At 39.8% G+C, this 16,579-nt stretch overlaps 1 protein-coding gene across 2 annotated transcripts; it reads left to right on the plus strand.

Annotated features, from left to right (window-relative positions):
* The first annotated feature begins 759 nt into the window (after positions 1–759).
* On the plus strand, positions 760–6,595 carry LOC110721911 (AFG1-like ATPase). Of its 2 annotated transcripts, XM_021901145.1 has the most exons (15): positions 760–1,087; positions 1,558–1,876; positions 2,038–2,117; positions 2,557–2,657; positions 2,760–2,882; positions 3,025–3,094; positions 3,579–3,665; positions 3,771–3,836; positions 3,954–4,046; positions 4,293–4,349; positions 4,468–4,596; positions 4,673–4,763; positions 5,178–5,266; positions 5,475–5,668; positions 6,134–6,595. In XM_021901145.1, the coding sequence occupies exons 2-15, from the start codon at positions 1,657–1,659 to the stop codon at positions 6,237–6,239; spliced, it is 1,506 nt and encodes a 501-aa protein (XP_021756837.1). In that variant the 5' UTR covers positions 760–1,087; positions 1,558–1,656; the 3' UTR covers positions 6,240–6,595. The 2 variants fall into 2 exon arrangements, with proteins under 2 accessions (XP_021756837.1, XP_021756839.1); XM_021901147.1 differs by lacking the exons at positions 760–1,087; positions 1,558–1,876 and having other exon boundaries at positions 2,036–2,117; positions 2,561–2,657.
* Positions 6,596–16,579: the final 9,984 nt, after the last annotated feature.

Genomic DNA, 16,579 nt, shown 5'->3' on the forward strand with positions numbered 1-16,579 from the left:
GAAATTTTGTTTGTGTCGTATGATGTGTCAATTTAAAATGGTAGGTATCACAAATTTTAATTTAATTATAATTAACGAACAATTTGTATTTCTTATCATAAACTATCAAAATTTATCTTATAATGATAGGTATCACACTTTATTATAAGCGTCCTTCAAACCCCACATGAAAGTGGCTTGCTTATGTCGATGGGCTTCCGAGATGGTGGGACCTTTCACTATAAATTTCCATTATTAAGGAAAAGACAAAACACACCTTCCTAAAATCATAATCAAATTTTGCTCTTCCTTCAACCCTCCAATTTAAGTGGGGGGAAACTTTATTAAAATAATCAACTAGTGAGTACTTCGGGTGTTGCCTCGGATTGATATTATTGTCGACGTGCAATCGATAAATTTTTTAAAGGTTTTTTAAACTGTAATTGTCACTGTCAAAACAAAATTAAATTATTGTTTGAGTATTTTTTATTATAATTAAACCTTATGGTTTAAACTTATATAATTTATTTTTACATATTAATAACATTGTTAATAATTAGCGTAGATGGTTGAATAGTCATCTTTATTATGAGAGGTTGAGAGTTCGACATTGTTATAAACGTTTTTTAATATATTAGTATAGATTTTCTAAAAATAAATAATAATAATAATATTAATAATATTAGTATAGATTTTCTAAAAATAAATAATAATAATAATATTAATTGTTGGAAATGACCACATGCTTAATTCATACTCGTATTGGTTTCCTCGTCAAAACAGCACCATTTATTTTGTAATTTTTAAAAATATTTTCTAATTTATTTAAAAAGTTTCTTTCATTTCAAGAACAATTGGACCTTGAATATAAAACCCCCAAAAATTTCAGTTACTCTCCTCTGGAATTTCATTATCTTCTTTCCTCTTTTAGGGTTCTGTTCATATATTTGGTTTTTCAACTTTGGTCAAAAGGGGTCTTCTTTCCATCAAAATTGGAATTTTTTAATTCAACTTTTAGGCTTTGACTTCATCAAAGATTACCCCTTTTTATTAAATTTCGAACCCTCAACTGGGTTGTAATCAAATTCTTGGAGTTTGATTGGATCAGGTACGTTTTAGTTTAATTGTTTAAGTTTTTGCTTTCTGGGTTTTCAGAATTTTTATCTTTCTGGTATTGAAGTCTATTAAATTGAATAATTATTTGAATTTGTGGTGAGTTTATGTGAGACAGGTTATGTTTGGACCGTGGTATATAGACGGGATTTGATCCGAGGTCTTGGGTTACTCCGTACCTCCTAAGACTTTACCAACTAAACTAGCTGACTTTCTACTTATTCTTGCATGTTTAGGATTGCAACTTGTATAAGCATACTGGACGTTTTACATCTGTTTTTGTGTTTTTTTGTGGTCTTATGGCTGCACATTGATAGTTTATAATTGGGATTGTTTGTAATTTATTAAGTACAAGTTATTTGTACTACGAAGTAGTTTTTTACTGTGGAGAATCTCAACTTGTACATTACTCAATAAACAGTCTAATTGAAATTTATGTTGGTATTTGTTTTTGGATTGTTTCAGAACTTTGCATCACTGTGATACATTGAATTACACTTGAAGTTTAAGCTTCATTGGTGTGGTTGAGTCTTGTCCCATCTCTATTGGGGCAGAGGATAGAAAATGAGAATTTTAGCTCGCTCTATTCGCCAATTTCGATCAATTTTAAGGTCCCAAGGAGAAAATTATGCAATTGGATTGGCAAGGAGGAGATATTTGGTAAATCATAGATCGAATTATACGTATGAGGCTATTCGAAATATGCAAATACATAGATATGCTCATCCATTTTTTATACCATCGAGATCCTTGTCATCCGAAGCAGTGGAAATTTCAAATGGAGGTCACCTTCTGTTCTTAAGTTTAAATACTCTCAAATAATGTGATTAAGAGTTAGTGGAGTTTGATATAGTGAAACAAACACTCTCAAATGTATGTTTAGGTGTAAGAATAATGTTCATGGAAATTTTGGGTTAAGTCTTTGCTCTCATTGTTGTACTACAGATGGGATTAAAGGAGGCCCTCTTGTGGAGTATGAAAGGCGAGTTGCAGCTGGTGAACTATTTGATGGTGATCTATGTCAGGTATGCAGTGTTAAATCTCGATACTGCTTGTATCAATATTTAAAGAAATTTCTATACTGTAATCTATCAATTTGCAAAGGGTTAATGACTGCTTGTATTCAATTAGCATCTTTGTATTCTGATTTCTGGAATTCCTTTACATTGGTGCAATGTTGTTAAATGCCAAAAATATTGATGTAATGTTGCGAACTATTGTCTAGAAAAGGTTTTCTTTGTAAGTAAAATTGCATTAAAGTGCCAAATGTTATGTAAGAACTGAATGTACGTAGTACAATGTAATGTTTCGCAGTGCGCATAAGTATTGTCTTTTATCATATATTGTCATTTGGATGAAATCAATCAATCAAAGCCTTAATCCCATAAGTGTGGTCGGCTACATGGACCAAAAGTGATTATTCCGTATGTCATTTGGATGAAATGCTGACTATAATTACTGCAGCTAGACACTTTGAGAGAGCTTCAGAGGCTCTATGATGAACTTGTTAAGAAAGAAAATGAATGCCGGTTGGATCGCTATGCAACTTCAGAAAAATCTGGGAGGCAAGTGCTCCTCTTTCTTGTTATTGTTGCTTCTTAGTGTTATTTATTTACGCTGCTTCTTTTTTGTGGCTTTTGAAGTTGAAGGTTTAGTTTGTGATGCAGGAGTAGGTGGTTATGGTCCCGTTTTATTCCACAGACATCTTATTCCCCTGTGAAAGGATTATATCTTTATGGTGGAGTTGGCACAGGAAAAACCATGTTGATGGACTTGTTTTATCATCAACTGTAAGACAATATTCTTTGTTTGATTTTAAAGGAAATAGTAGAATATTGTTAGATACGGAGCATAAATTTATATGCTAATTGTTACATTATTTACTTCCTTCTTTGAATAACCTTTTAAAAGTGATAAATTAACTCTTGTTAGACCTTGCAATTGGAGGAAAAGGAGGATACATTTTCATGACTTCATGCTCAATGTTCATAGCCGTTTGCAGGTACGGATGTTTCTACTTTAAATTCCTTTGATGAGAGTGTTGTCTTGAAAATCAAGAACCATAGAGGTGAACGTATATCACTGAAAATAGAATGAAAATTAGAAGCTGATTGTTTTAGACCACTTGCAACAATTTTGAATCTTTAGAGTATCCCGAGGAATATAACTCCAAGAAAAAATTCATTGTGGGGCAGGGCCATCTGGGGGTTGTTGCCCTTGTTGGGGGAGGATGTGAGGGAATGATTCGAGTCTTTTGACTATTAGATAATTTGTATGGTTACTCAAAAAATAAATACTTCATAGTTTTTATTCAGAAGATTAATAGAAACAACTGATGTATAGAGTCATTTACTACATGGCAGAATAGTGACGATTCAATATAAATTGATCTGTTTAAATTTTCTGCATAGTAGAATAATGGCACCGTGTTTTTTTTAGTTATTACAGTGTGAATATAAGATTTTAATAATTTTGTTTATTTGCAGAAACACAGGGGTGTGGCTGATCCACTTGAGGTTGTTGCAGATGAGATATCAGATGATGCAATTTTGTTATGTCTTGATGAATTCATGGTACAGCACTGGGCGTATGGAACCATACCAATGATTTCAACAGCTTCTTTAATTGGTTTAATATATGTTGACAAATTGCTATCTTTTTTTTTTTTGGCTTCCCAGGTAACCGACGTGGCTGATGCATTAATATTGAATCGTTTATTTGGACATCTGTTCAGCAATGGTGTTGTAAGCATTTTTAACTTCAAACTGCTGCTGTTGCCTGAATTAAATAATTTTCACTTTTTTCCTGTCTTCCACAGATTGATTTTTTTTTTTTTCCCTGTTTCTTTGTGCTGAATTTAGATTCTTGTTGCAACTTCAAATCGCGCCCCTGATAATCTCTATGAAGGTGGCCTACAGAGAGATCTTTTTCTACCTTTTATTGCCACAGTTAAGGTGAGTCTCAAGGCTCATCCTAGTATACCTTTGACCTTAGTTGCTTCGTAAAGTTTGATCAGTAGATGAATCAACAGTGCTTTCACGGTTAACCCAAAGGAAATAGTAGAAAAACAAGGCTTGCAGTTGTGCCAGAGATACGAAGTCATTCCTTCAAGATAAACTGTCATTTGACAATTTTTACTTTTTTTTTTTTTGAAACCACCTATAGAATTGCTAAAATTTTCAATTTCATTATTTTTGCAGGAAAGGTGTGCAGTTCATGAAATTGGATCATCAGTGGATTATCGGAAGATGACCTCAGTAAGTTTGGTTCAGTAATCATCTATTCTTGTCTAATTTAGTATAGTCTTTTATCACATAGTTTTTTCATCTTAATATACTAATTAGTAATAGCTACTGCCTGTACTTGCAATCGCAGGGTGAGCAGGGCTTTTATCTAATTGGACTGGATATGTCAGGTCTTCTGAAGGTTAAGTTTCAGCAGCTAATAGGGGAACACCAACCTCAGCCACAAGAGGTAGAAGTGGTTATGGGAAGAAAATTACAGGTATGTTTACAATAAATATCGCTAGAGCCTAAGCATGACAAAAGCAACTTGCTAAACATTCTGCTTATATCTAAAGGTTCCATTGGGTGCAAATGGATGTGCTTATTTTCCTTTCGAAGAGCTGTGTGACAGACCTCTTGGAGCTGCAGACTATTTTGGATTATTCAGTAAGCACTGTTACGTTATTAAAATATCTGCATATTTCACTCATCTTTTTTCCTTGCTGGTTTTGGATGAGTGATGCTTGTACATACTACATAAGTTCTACTATATGAATGAATGAATGAATGAATGATGCACATGTTTAATTTAATATACCAACATTTTTATAGAAGCAAATTCATTATGGTGTCTACTGAGCCATTATGTACTCTGATCTGAGGCTGTTGTCACATGAGAACTTTGGTGTTGTTAAGCTCCAGCTTCCCAATTTGTAGCTATCAGAATTGATCTTGCAGCTGACTGTCTTTGGCTTTATTTTTATTTTTACTATTTGCTTTCATTCTGTGGTGCATCTGCCTGTAGAGTTTGCAATGTTATATGCTGTATATACATGATTTATGATATGCTTTATTTTGCAGAGAAATTTCATACTCTGGCCATAGATGGGGTGCCAATATTTGGGCTTAATAACAGGACAGCAGCATACCGGTTTGTCACTTTAATTGATGTATGTCTTGTTTCCTGAATTCTTAAATGCCTGTCCTATTGGGTTTTGTTGCATTTTTGTGGATGGAAGAGAATTATGATACTGTCAAGAGACTCAAGATTCAGTTTTGAGTATGATAATGTCATTGATATATGAATGCTCATACAGTCATATTGTCATACCAATCAGGAAGAGCAATAAGCTAAAAAATTTATTTGTATTCTACTAGGTGATGTATGAAAACAAAGCAAGATTACTGTGTACTGCTGAGGGTAGCCCATTTGAACTCTTTGAAAGAGTTGTAACAATATCTGAGGCCAAGAGCATGGCACCACGGACTTCTTCAAGATCAGCAAAAAAAGATTTTGCTGATCTTTGTGTTGACAATGAACTTGGATTTGCCAAGGATCGCACCATTAGTAGGTATGTATTTCTCCTTTCCTTTTTTATTTGGCGAAAAAAAGAGAGGGGGGGGGGGTGTTACATGCTGGCACCATTAGTGCGTGAATCATAACTGATGTGTTTGCTGTATCCTTTACAAATTAGAAGTTACCACTAGGGTATATCAGTCTGAAAGTTTCCTCAGATACTCTTGACCAGCTTTGAAGTTACTCGTTCTTTAACAATGTTCTCTTTTTCTGTCAAACTTTTGCCCTTTTTTTTATAGTACGTAAAAGCATTTTTCAATGCAATTATAACAAAGCATTATCCGTTGATGAATCAATGTATTCTTTCTTATAAAGAATGGTCAAGTGTTGACACTAAGTAATAAAAGGGAGACATTATAGGATCAAGAGAGTAGTCAATTACCAATATTCTTGTCCCTGCCTTTCTTGGAGGTCTGTCTTTTGAATTCAAGGTTATTTAATGTGGAACTTATGCTTGCAGATTAACAGAAATAAATAGCAAAGAGTACCTAGAACAACATGCTGCAATGTTAGCAGGCAAGAAGTCTGAACAGGAGACATCAGCTGAAAATGCCGTGTCATCTTGAAAGAGGATTGGAGAAATCTTGTGTGATAGCATAGTCTCTAAATTGCGAGTTGGGTCTGATGCAAAGTGGAGATTGATTGATCCCTAATAATACCAGCAAAAGCGGAATAACATGGCTTAACCCTGTTGTAACATTACTGTTGTAGTAGCTGTTGTAACTTCCATAAATATTTTTTTTCATCAGATTAGATCTGAGTTGTATATAGAACAAGAATCTCACTAGCATTCTTAATTGATTGAATTAAACAATTTTTGATACAAACAAGGCAATATACCATAGTACAGTACAGTATTAAACTGGTTGCAATTGTCAACCTTATTCGAATTTCTGCAAGGTTGAGGTATGTATTATTATTATCAATCATCCTGTTGTGTTTTATGAAGTGCTTTACTTGCCTATGCATTTTTGTAAAGTTGTTTGATCCCCTAAACCTTGCATTAATGAAGAGAGGCTGATTATATGCAAAGGAAAAGTTAGTTAAGAGAACACCATAGTTATATCTTGTAACAAGGTATGTAAACTAGGATAGATATCTAGATATCCCGTCTTTCTTATGCAAGCGTGCGTGAGCATGACTAGAATCAATCTCCGATTCTTCGAAAAGCTTAACTATGTTCTTGAATGGAGTTCACTTGGTTAAGCAATAAGAGAATTAAGATCTCCTAGCATCAAATGTGTTTCTTTGTCACTATTTGGAAATAATAGTCACATATGTATTTCATATGATTGAAAAAAAAAAATCTTAAATTAAGGCGGAATAATATATAGTAATAGTCTTTACTGTTATACCCTTACCAAGATTGAATAAAATCGAGAATATGAAATAATCCTACTAAACTCACGCCAAGATCGAGTAAAATTGAGAATATGGAATAATTCCACCATATTAAAAGGTATTTTAGTATTATCAGGAGATTAGCCAATGAGATTATTGAGTATTAATTCAGACGATGGAATGAATAACATGTGTAGTTACTGGCAAAATGGTTTACTTAGGATAGGAACGAGAAGAGCAAACTTTAGATTTATCCAATAATGTGACAAAAGTTGGTATATGTTATGAAATTAAAGAGAAAGAGGAAAAGTGGGGGAGAGAATAGATCGATATTCTAATTCCTGAATGATGTGGGAGTATATATATATATATGAGATACAATTAGGATTTCTTTGTAGAATAATAAGCCTAGTATAGCTGGTATATCATAGAATAATCATAAGGGTATAATGGACATCCACTAAATACATATATTATATAACACTCCCCCTTGGATGACCATTATCGAATAGTGTGCCTCATTAAAACCTTACTAGAAAAAACCCAATGGGATAAAAACCTAATGAAGGAAAAAGAGTACAACACTTTCATAATACGCCTTGACATGTTGCCTCGTTAAAAACCTTACCAGGAAAACCCAATGTGGGACAAAACCATGGTTAAGGGAAAAAGAGTGCAGCGCGTATTTTCTCCCCTTGGTGAATGCATAACTTGAGATCTTCCAATGTAATGAATCCAATGCCTTAGTAACTTCACACTTGTAGCTGAATAGCATTCCTTGATAGTTGATCCTCCCTGATCAAACTTGAATCTTCACTGCAAAGCATCTTCATTTATCCATACTTGTGAGAACAATACCTATGTTGCGTTAACCACTATCTTATATGACATTTTTGTTTCAAGTTGCCTTACCATCAAAATTACGCCTACTTCTGGAGGTCAAAAACGTAGCTATTGATAATCAAACATTAATAATAATTTATGGCAACCCGTGATATCTTGATATCATTATCTAAGCTTATATGAATTAGTAATAATATAACATAAGTATTATTATATACTTTACTCATGGTTCTTTTGGACCATAAGAAGATTATCCTTATGGCAATATAGCTCATTACTAATATTCTTTAGACATTTTGCATTTTATACGGGAGTTTTCCAATAAATATAAAAGTCGATTTACTCTCATTTGGTTAAACTTCAGGTTGATATTTCAATAACTTAGTCACCAATACTCTTCATGAGTTTGATAAAAATATCAACATTGTCATTTTTCAGAATATAGAATTTGAAAGGCTAGATATTTGAATACATTGTATATAAGTTCTACGGGAACTTTTCATGCATGATTCATAACATGCTATTGGATCGTCATCATATAAACTTTCGTCACAATTATAAGCCCATCGGAGTATAAATATCTTCTTGTAAGCCTTCATCATAATTATAAACTCGTCATACCATTAACATTCACATATAACACAATTGTTGTATAAAACTAATGCATGCAATATGAGATGTAGAATTCATGATAAAATATTAAACAAAATATATATGTAATGAGTAATGCATCAAACTACATCCTATACATACAATGAGTAATTCATAAATTTAAAACTCAAACATGTACATAAATAAAAGATTCAAAAATGCAAACACTGTACAATGTGGATTTCAAAAATCCATTTTCTAATTGGACTACTAGTCCATGATAAATTTCTGATTTATTATCTTTATTTGGGGTAAAATTACCCTATGTCACGTTACCCAATGGTATGCTGACACGTGTCAGCCCCCAGAGAGGCCCAATGGGATCCACTCTCTGCTGACACGTGGCACCTCGTAACCCTAATAGGGGAACTGATCTCCTTCTACTATAAATAGAGGAAAGTCCTCATTTATTGCATATTCAAGCACATTCATAAATACAGATACAAATACCGAGCAATATTAATTGCAGAAGCTCCCGGAATCTGAGAGACTATTTACTTTCCGCATTCTTACTCACTCAGACGTATTCTAACTTCGTCGGAGGCGGAACTCCAACCAACTGGAGTTTCCGTGCTTTTGCAGGTACAGGCAGTCGGCTACCAGTTCTAGTGTTGTAACTCTCCCGTAGGACACATCAAAAAACCCCAAAACATTTGGCGCCGTCTGTGGGGAGAGTACTTCCAGAATGACATCCCATGAGTCTTTACCACTTAATAACGAGAAACGGCCTCTGGTCGAGCCTAAGGTCCATACGGACCAAGATAGTGGCGACGACCAAGGGGTCGAAGCCTATATGGCCCCAGACGGGTCGTTCAGATCCAGCGTCCTCGTCCCAAGGAAACAAGGGAACAGGATAATGACAAAGGTCTCAGTCACCCAGCCAGCCAGCCGAATGAGCAAGCCCAGACAACTGAGGGTGCTGCCCCTGTTACCAGAGACGAACTTATGAAATTCATGAGTAGTTTCAAAGGGGAAATCAAGGACCTGATAAGCAAGAAGGCAGGCTCCCACAAGGGTCAGTCGGCCAAAAAGCCATCTCCCTCTGGGAAAAAGCCTTCTCCGTCTTGGAAGAAGCCTTCTCCCTCTGGGAAGAAGCCGGTTAAAGACCGAATTCCAACTTCTCGTCCTAAACCAAAGGGACCGGATTGGCCCATGGTGGATCTTTTAAAATTCCGCTTCCCTGAAGCGGGGAAGAGGAAAGTCATCCGGCAAGTTCAGCCGGATGGGTCTAAAAAGACATTCTCCAATGCTCGGATGTTTCTCCAGCAAAAGAGAAATCAACAAATGTATGAGTCGGCCTCCACGTCGACATACTCAGACAGTCTCCATAATACTTCAATGAGGTATTCGGAGACAAACCGAGAGAGTCAGTCAGGCGGCATGTCCGCACGAACTACACCTTAGATTATCCAGGCGGCTCCGTATGTGCCCCAATAGCCATATTTTCCGTATGGATCTGCTTACATGAAGCTGGCCCTCTTTGAGCGTCATGCGGCATAGCAGGTCCAGCCTATGGACTGACAGCTGCGACTGCTGAACCTTGGGGAACAGCCTTCGGCTTTCTCTAGGGAGATAACCGAGGCGGCACAGCCGGCCAAGGTTATGAGCGTGTTGGTTGGTGCCTATGACGGTACTACCAACCCGGAAGACCACCTTATGGCGTACACCAACCTCATGTATTTACAGGGGTTGAATGATGCCGCCTGGTGTAGATGCTTTCCAGCAACATTGAAGGGCATAACCCAACGATGGTTTGGCAACCTGTCAGCCGGTTGAGTCAACAACTTCAAGACACTAGTATACCTGTTCGTGTCTAACTTCACTATGAACATCCTGACCAAGAAGACAAGTCTCGACCTGGGGGCTATACAGCAGGGAGATAGAGAAGGGCTGAGATCCTATGTCAGGCGGTTCAATCTAATGAGAATTCAGATACTGGGACTTTCTAACGAAGTTGCCTACACATATTTCTTCAAGGGTCTGAAAGACGGGTTGAACTTCAAGTTCGACCTAGTCAGAAAGAGGGTAGCAACCCTCCAGGAAGATTTGATGGAAGCCAAAGCCTACATACAGGCGACGGAGCTCTGTGCCATCAAGTAGCCGTCAGATCCTAAAAAGTCTGACAAAAGGGACAGCTGGCTAACTCAGCCGGTCAAAAAAGAAGAGAGCAAAAGGAGAAAAGAAGTCTGGGTGGCTGACCACTTTGGTCAGTTATCCCAGAAGAAGAAGAAGAAGAAAGAGTTGAAACCGTACGTCCCCAAGTACGAGTTCAACAAGGATTGCTCTTCCATCCTCATGGAGGTCAAAGACCGGTTGTCTATAGAGAAACCGGCTGCAATGAAGAGGCCCATCAAAAGTTGGGACAAGTCTAAGTTCTGCCATTTTCACGAGGATATAGGCCATGACACCAATGGTTGCTATAGTCTCAGGCGGCTATTGGATCGCATGACTGATGAGGGGGCTTTAAAGTCCAAACCTTGTGAAGCCCAAGGGCAACCCCCGGGCAAACAATGGATAGCCTTCCAAGAAGCCAGACAATCTTGCTATAAGCTCTGACACTGATGAGGAGAAAATCATGACTATAGCAGGCGGCTTCGCCGGAGGTGGTCCAACCATCCGGGGCACAAAAGATAACATCTGGAAGCTGGAGGTCAACTCAGTGGATGAGGGCCAGGCGTCTAAAGACACCTTCCCTTAGGTCATCATCTCTGAGAAAGACCGGGACAAGGTCAGTCGGCCTCATGATGACCCCATAGTCATCGAGCGCAAAGTCATCAACCAGCGAGTAGGCCGGATCCTCATTGATACCGGGAGCTCGTCTGACCTTATCAGCTGTAGGTGCTTGGAAAAACTCAAGTATAAGCCTAGCATCATGCTTAAGGCCTTTCACCCCTTGGTCGGTTTTGGGGGAGGAGTGGTGCATCCGGTGTGAAGGATTGACCTACTCATCCGGCTAGGTGAGAAGGGGAAAGGACGACACATGTTGGTCGAAGAATTGACCGCCTATAACCTGATCTTGGGCCGTCCTACCCTCAACGAGTCCAAGGCAGTTATCATTCCGTCTCTCATGTTGCTGAAATTCGAGAGGGATGATGGGTCAGTAGGTTCCCTGAGAGGGGATCAGAAGGCGGCGATAGAGTGTTACCTCTCAAACGTCAAACCTACTGTGGCTGCAGCCGGCCAAAGTGGGAAGACTATTAATCTAAACGACTGTCAAGAAGCCGCGCCTGCTCCCACGGTAGCTGGTAAAAAGAGAAAGGTGGACCACTTAGTGGCCGTCAAGAAAGAGAAGCAATAACAATCACTGATCAGGGAACGGTCAGATGATCTCGTTCCCCAGCCGGCTGGTAACAACATAAATATCGTTCTGGACGGCAGCCGGCCAAAACGAACTGAGAAGGTGGAGATGGTTGCCTTTGTAAAGTTGAGTGCAGACTTGCACCAACCGTTGAAAGAATTTAAAGACATTTTTGCCTTTGAAGTGGAAGAGATGCCAGGCGTAAGTCCGGATATTGCTGTCCACAAACTAGCCGTGAAACCTAAGAAGAAGTCGGTTAGGCAAAAGAAAAGAAATCATGGTGAGTAAAGGTCTCAGGCAGCTGCCGCCGAGGTCAAGAAGTTGATGGATGCCGGGTTCATTCGGCAATGCTAGTACCCGGATTGGGTAGCCAACGTTGTTCTGATAAAGAAGCCGAATGGTAGCTGGCTGATGTGTGTTGATTACATAGATTTGAACAAGGCATGTCCAAAGGATAGTTATCCACTTCCAAAGATCGACAGTGTGGTCGACTCTACATCCGATCATGCCTTGATGAGCTTCATGGATGCCTACTCAAACTTCCATCAGATACCCTTGTGGAAAAAAGATCAAGAAAAGACGGCATTCGTCACATATCAAGGGATATTCTGTTATACGGTGATACCGTTTGGGTTGAAGAATGCGCCTGCTACCTTCCAACATATGATTAATGCCGTCTTCATTAATCAAATTGGGAGGAATGTAGAGGCGTACATCGATGGCATAATAGTCAAATCCAAGCTGCAGACGGATCACCTTGCTGACTTCCGAGAAACGTTCACCACCCTCAGGCGGCATAAGGTCATGCTTAATCCAAAAAAGTGAGTCTTTGGTGTTGAGTCTTGGAAATTTCTCGAATTTTTATTGATCAAAGGGGGATAGAGGCTAACCCGGAAAAGGTACAGGCGGTAATTGACATGAAGTCACCCCGCATTGTCAAGGAAGTCCAAAAATTGACCGGTTGTCTGGCGGCATTGGGGAGATTCCTCAGCCGGTCAGGTGACAAGTGCCTCTACTTCTTCTAAGCAATGAAAAAGAAAACAAGATTTGAATGGGGGGAGAATGCTGAGGCGACATTCCAAAAGCTAAAAGAGCACCTTCACTCATTACCCCGTTTGGTCAGTCCTTTAGTTGGGGAGGTTCTCTACATGTACTTGGCCGTCTCAGATAACGCCCTCAGTGCCGTTCTCCTAACTGAAAGAGACGGCAATCAGCTCCCAGTGTACTTCATTAGCCATGTGCTTAGAAATGCTAAACTACGGTACCCATTGGTTTAAAAATTTGGCCTTGCCCTTTTCACGGCCATAAAGAAGTTGAAACCATACTTCTTGGCATATCCGGTGGTGGTCTACATAGACCAACCCCTCAAGCGGCCAATGATAACCTTGGAGTCATCTGGTAGGATGCTAAAATGGGCTATTGAGATGCAGAGCCTAGAAATAACCTTCGAACCGAGAAAGGCAGTGAAAGGCCAAACGTTTGCTGACTTCATTGTTGAAATGACAAGGCTGGATCAGCCGGAAAACATTGATCAGGTTTGGAAGGTGTATGTAGACGGGAGCTCTACTATGAACGGCTGTGGTGCAGGCGTGATTTGCAAGTCTCTGGAAGGAGATACATATGAATACGCACTACTGTTCAAGTTTCAAGCCTTAAATAATGAGGCGGAGTATGAGGCCCTGCTTGCCGGTATACGTATGTGTAAGGTGGAAGGGGCAAGGAAAGTTGACGCTTGCTCAGATTCTCAGTTGATCGTTAGTCAATACCATGGTGACTATGAGGTCACCTATCCGACAATGATCAAGTATCTGCAGGTGGTAAAAAATGAGGTCGAGGCACTTGACGAATTTCATCTAAGTTAGGTGCCCAGGTCAGAAAATAATCAGGCGGATGCGCTGTCAAACTAGCATCATTCGCCACTTGTGATGCGCCTAGGTCAGTCTTTTGAGAAGTCATGGAAAAAAGAAGCATTGAACATAATCCCATACCGAAGCTCTACCTGGATGGATGCCATATGGGATTATTTAGTAGACGACACTTTGCCGGATGCCTCTTCAGAAGCGGCATCGTTGAAAAAACGAGCTTTCAGTTTCGAGATCTATAAGGGAGAACTCTTCAGAAAGGGTTACCTCCAACCGTTGCTGAAGTGTGTCACCCCTGAAAAAGGAAAAGAGGTTCTAGAGAATCTGCACTCGGGCTTTTGTGCATCACATATAGGCGGCAGAAGTCTAGCAAAAAGGGTCAGGCGGCAAGGCTACTTTTGGCCCACTCTTGAGGCATATGCCATGGAAATGGTGAAGAAGTGTGACAAGTGCTAGAGATTTGGCCGACTCATACACTGTCCGGCTACTGACTTGACGACGATCTACAGTCCGGTTCCATTTGCAAAGTGGGGCATGGACATCTTAGGTCCTTATACGCCTGACTCAGTCGGAAGAAGATACATTCTGATGGCTGTAGATTACTTCACCAAATGGGTAGAGGCAGAAGCGGTCAAAGGCATTAAGACAAAGGACGTCATCTCCTTCATTTGGAGAAACATCATCACCCGGTTTGGGGTTCCTATGTCTATAGTTTTTGACAATGGCCCTCCTCAAGAACTGGTTGGGAGATCAAGGGATTTCACATTGTTTTGCATCAGTTGGCCGTACCCAAGCAAACGATCAAGTTGAAGCTTTCAACAAACTGATCTCAGACGTATCAAAAAGAAAACTGAAAGGGCTGGCGGTCTATGAGCAGATGAGTTGCCTCATATCCTATGGGCCATCAGAACAATTGAAAAAGGGGCAACCAGTGAAACCCTGTTTCTCATGACATACGACACTGAAGCCATCCTGCCTATTGAACTTCATGAGCTAACACTCCGCATCATGCTCTATGATGAAGAGGCAAATTGGAAGGCCATGCGTCTAGCATTGAATTCACTCCCAGAGCGCAGGGGCAATGTCTCCTTGCGTCATGAGATATACCGCCTGAGAATGACTAGAGCCTACAACAAAAGAGTGCACAGACGGCCCTTGAAAGTAGGGGATTTTGTGCTACGAAAGATAGAGACCACCGACAGGGCCAATGAGCAAGGAAAGCTAACTCCTAATTGGGAAGGCCCCTACCAGATTTTTGATGAATTGAGAGGCGGCAACTATCGCTTGGAAAGTCCAGACGGCAGGCAGCTAGCCAGAGCTTGGAATGTAGATAACTTGAAAAAGTACTACTTCTAAAACTTGTAATCTTTTGTAAATAGAGTATTAATGAAAGAATGCTTTATTAATTTATGTTCTGTACAAAGCCCCGACTGTGTACTACACAACCGGGCAAATTTTGAGGCCAAAGGCCAGATTCTCTTAATAATTGTATATTATAGTCTTGTTTGTGCAATGCACGACCGGGTAAACTTTGAGCCCAGAGGCTAGATTTTATCTTAAACCAACTGCCTGCTCCAACATGAGCAAGCATCCAGCGACGCCCCTTTGGGTGAAATCGTCGAAGAGAACATCTCGCATTTGGGTGGTACATTGTTCTACCAAAACATACAAACGGCCAAAAACCGTTCCAGGTCAAAACAGTCGTTTGAATATGTAATTGAAATCGAGATACCTCATGTTGTCCCCAAGCGACACAGACGGTTCTCGAAATCTCGACCAGAGATACACGGCTTTTGTGCAAAAGCATCACAACCGGTCTCTCGCCAACCACTTCACTTGAGAAGAATGTAAAGGTTGAGATACAGCCGCATGACGCTCCAAAGTAGCACAAGCGGCCGCTCAAAGGCACTCAGCCGGTTATCAAACCAAGTTAACTATTAAAATTGAAATTTTGACACAACCACATGTCGCTCCAAAGTGGCACAATCGGTATTCATGGTCTGGATCAGGTAAAACCGGTCCTCACTCAAAGGTACTACAACCGGTCAAAGGCCGCTTGTTTCCTACCAAACGCCGAAGAATGATTACCCGAAGGGTAACATACATTCGGATAAGCGACGGGCATAAACAAGTACCGTCTGCTATTCCTACTTGGGCCAATTCGGCCTCTTTCAAAGTGGTCAAGGAACCACCTGTTTATTCTCCGGATGCTTGTTTGGACGGATACATGCTTAGAGTAGGACAACAACCAAGCACACAACCGTCCAGGGGCAAGGAAGCTCATACATCCGAAATATTGCATACACACTAAAATGCAAAAACTGAATTTACAAAAAAAAAATGAATGAAGCAAAACGGCGAAAATTGAAATTGAAAGACATTAGATAGAAATAAAGCCGACTCAACCGGCAAATGTATAAATTGGCTTATAGACAAGAAGAAATTGTTAGCCGGACCCATGTTCGGGGAAAAAAAAAGAGATACATTCAAATACACGGCACGCAGGCCGCAGAGTTAAATTAACAAAGTTCAAGATTGAGCCGAATCTCTGACGGCGGCTTCAGGAGCAGGAGGGGCTAGGGTCTCTTCAGCCTAGACCTCTTCATTCTCAGCTCGGGCTTCTTCATCCCCGTTTGCGCCCATTTCCGTCTGCATGGCCTCGATCTCCTTCCTGGCCCAGTCTTCATGTGACTTAGGCACCGACTGATTTTCCTCTTTGGCCAGAATGACAAGATCTGCGTATTTATAGGCTAGTTCATAGACGGCATATTTCGTCTCCGGATGCACTAGGGACAAAGCCAATTGCATGCGGTTCTCGCAATCTTGCTCATTCTACTCGATGAGCCTGCTTTGTTCAGCTTACAGAGTGGCTTGGAAGTTCTGACTGGCGGAAGTTGCCTCGTTCTTCAGG

The sequence above is a fragment of the Chenopodium quinoa genome, unplaced genomic scaffold (assembly GCF_001683475.1).
Source record: "Chenopodium quinoa cultivar QQ74 unplaced genomic scaffold, ASM168347v1, whole genome shotgun sequence".
Taxonomy (NCBI): domain Eukaryota; kingdom Viridiplantae; phylum Streptophyta; class Magnoliopsida; order Caryophyllales; family Amaranthaceae; genus Chenopodium; species Chenopodium quinoa.

Bases quoted from the DNA above. Each gene is read 5' to 3' on its own strand.
- LOC110721911 (XM_021901145.1), top strand. From the start codon at position 1,657: ATGAGAATTTTAGCTCGCTCTATTCGCCAATTTCGATCAATTTTAAGG. The intron at 2,883-3,024 runs GTAAGACAATAT...AACTCTTGTTAG, and splicing joins GACTTGTTTTATCATCAACT to ACCTTGCAATTGGAGGAAAA. The intron at 5,669-6,133 runs GTATGTATTTCT...TTATGCTTGCAG, and splicing joins AAGGATCGCACCATTAGTAG to ATTAACAGAAATAAATAGCA.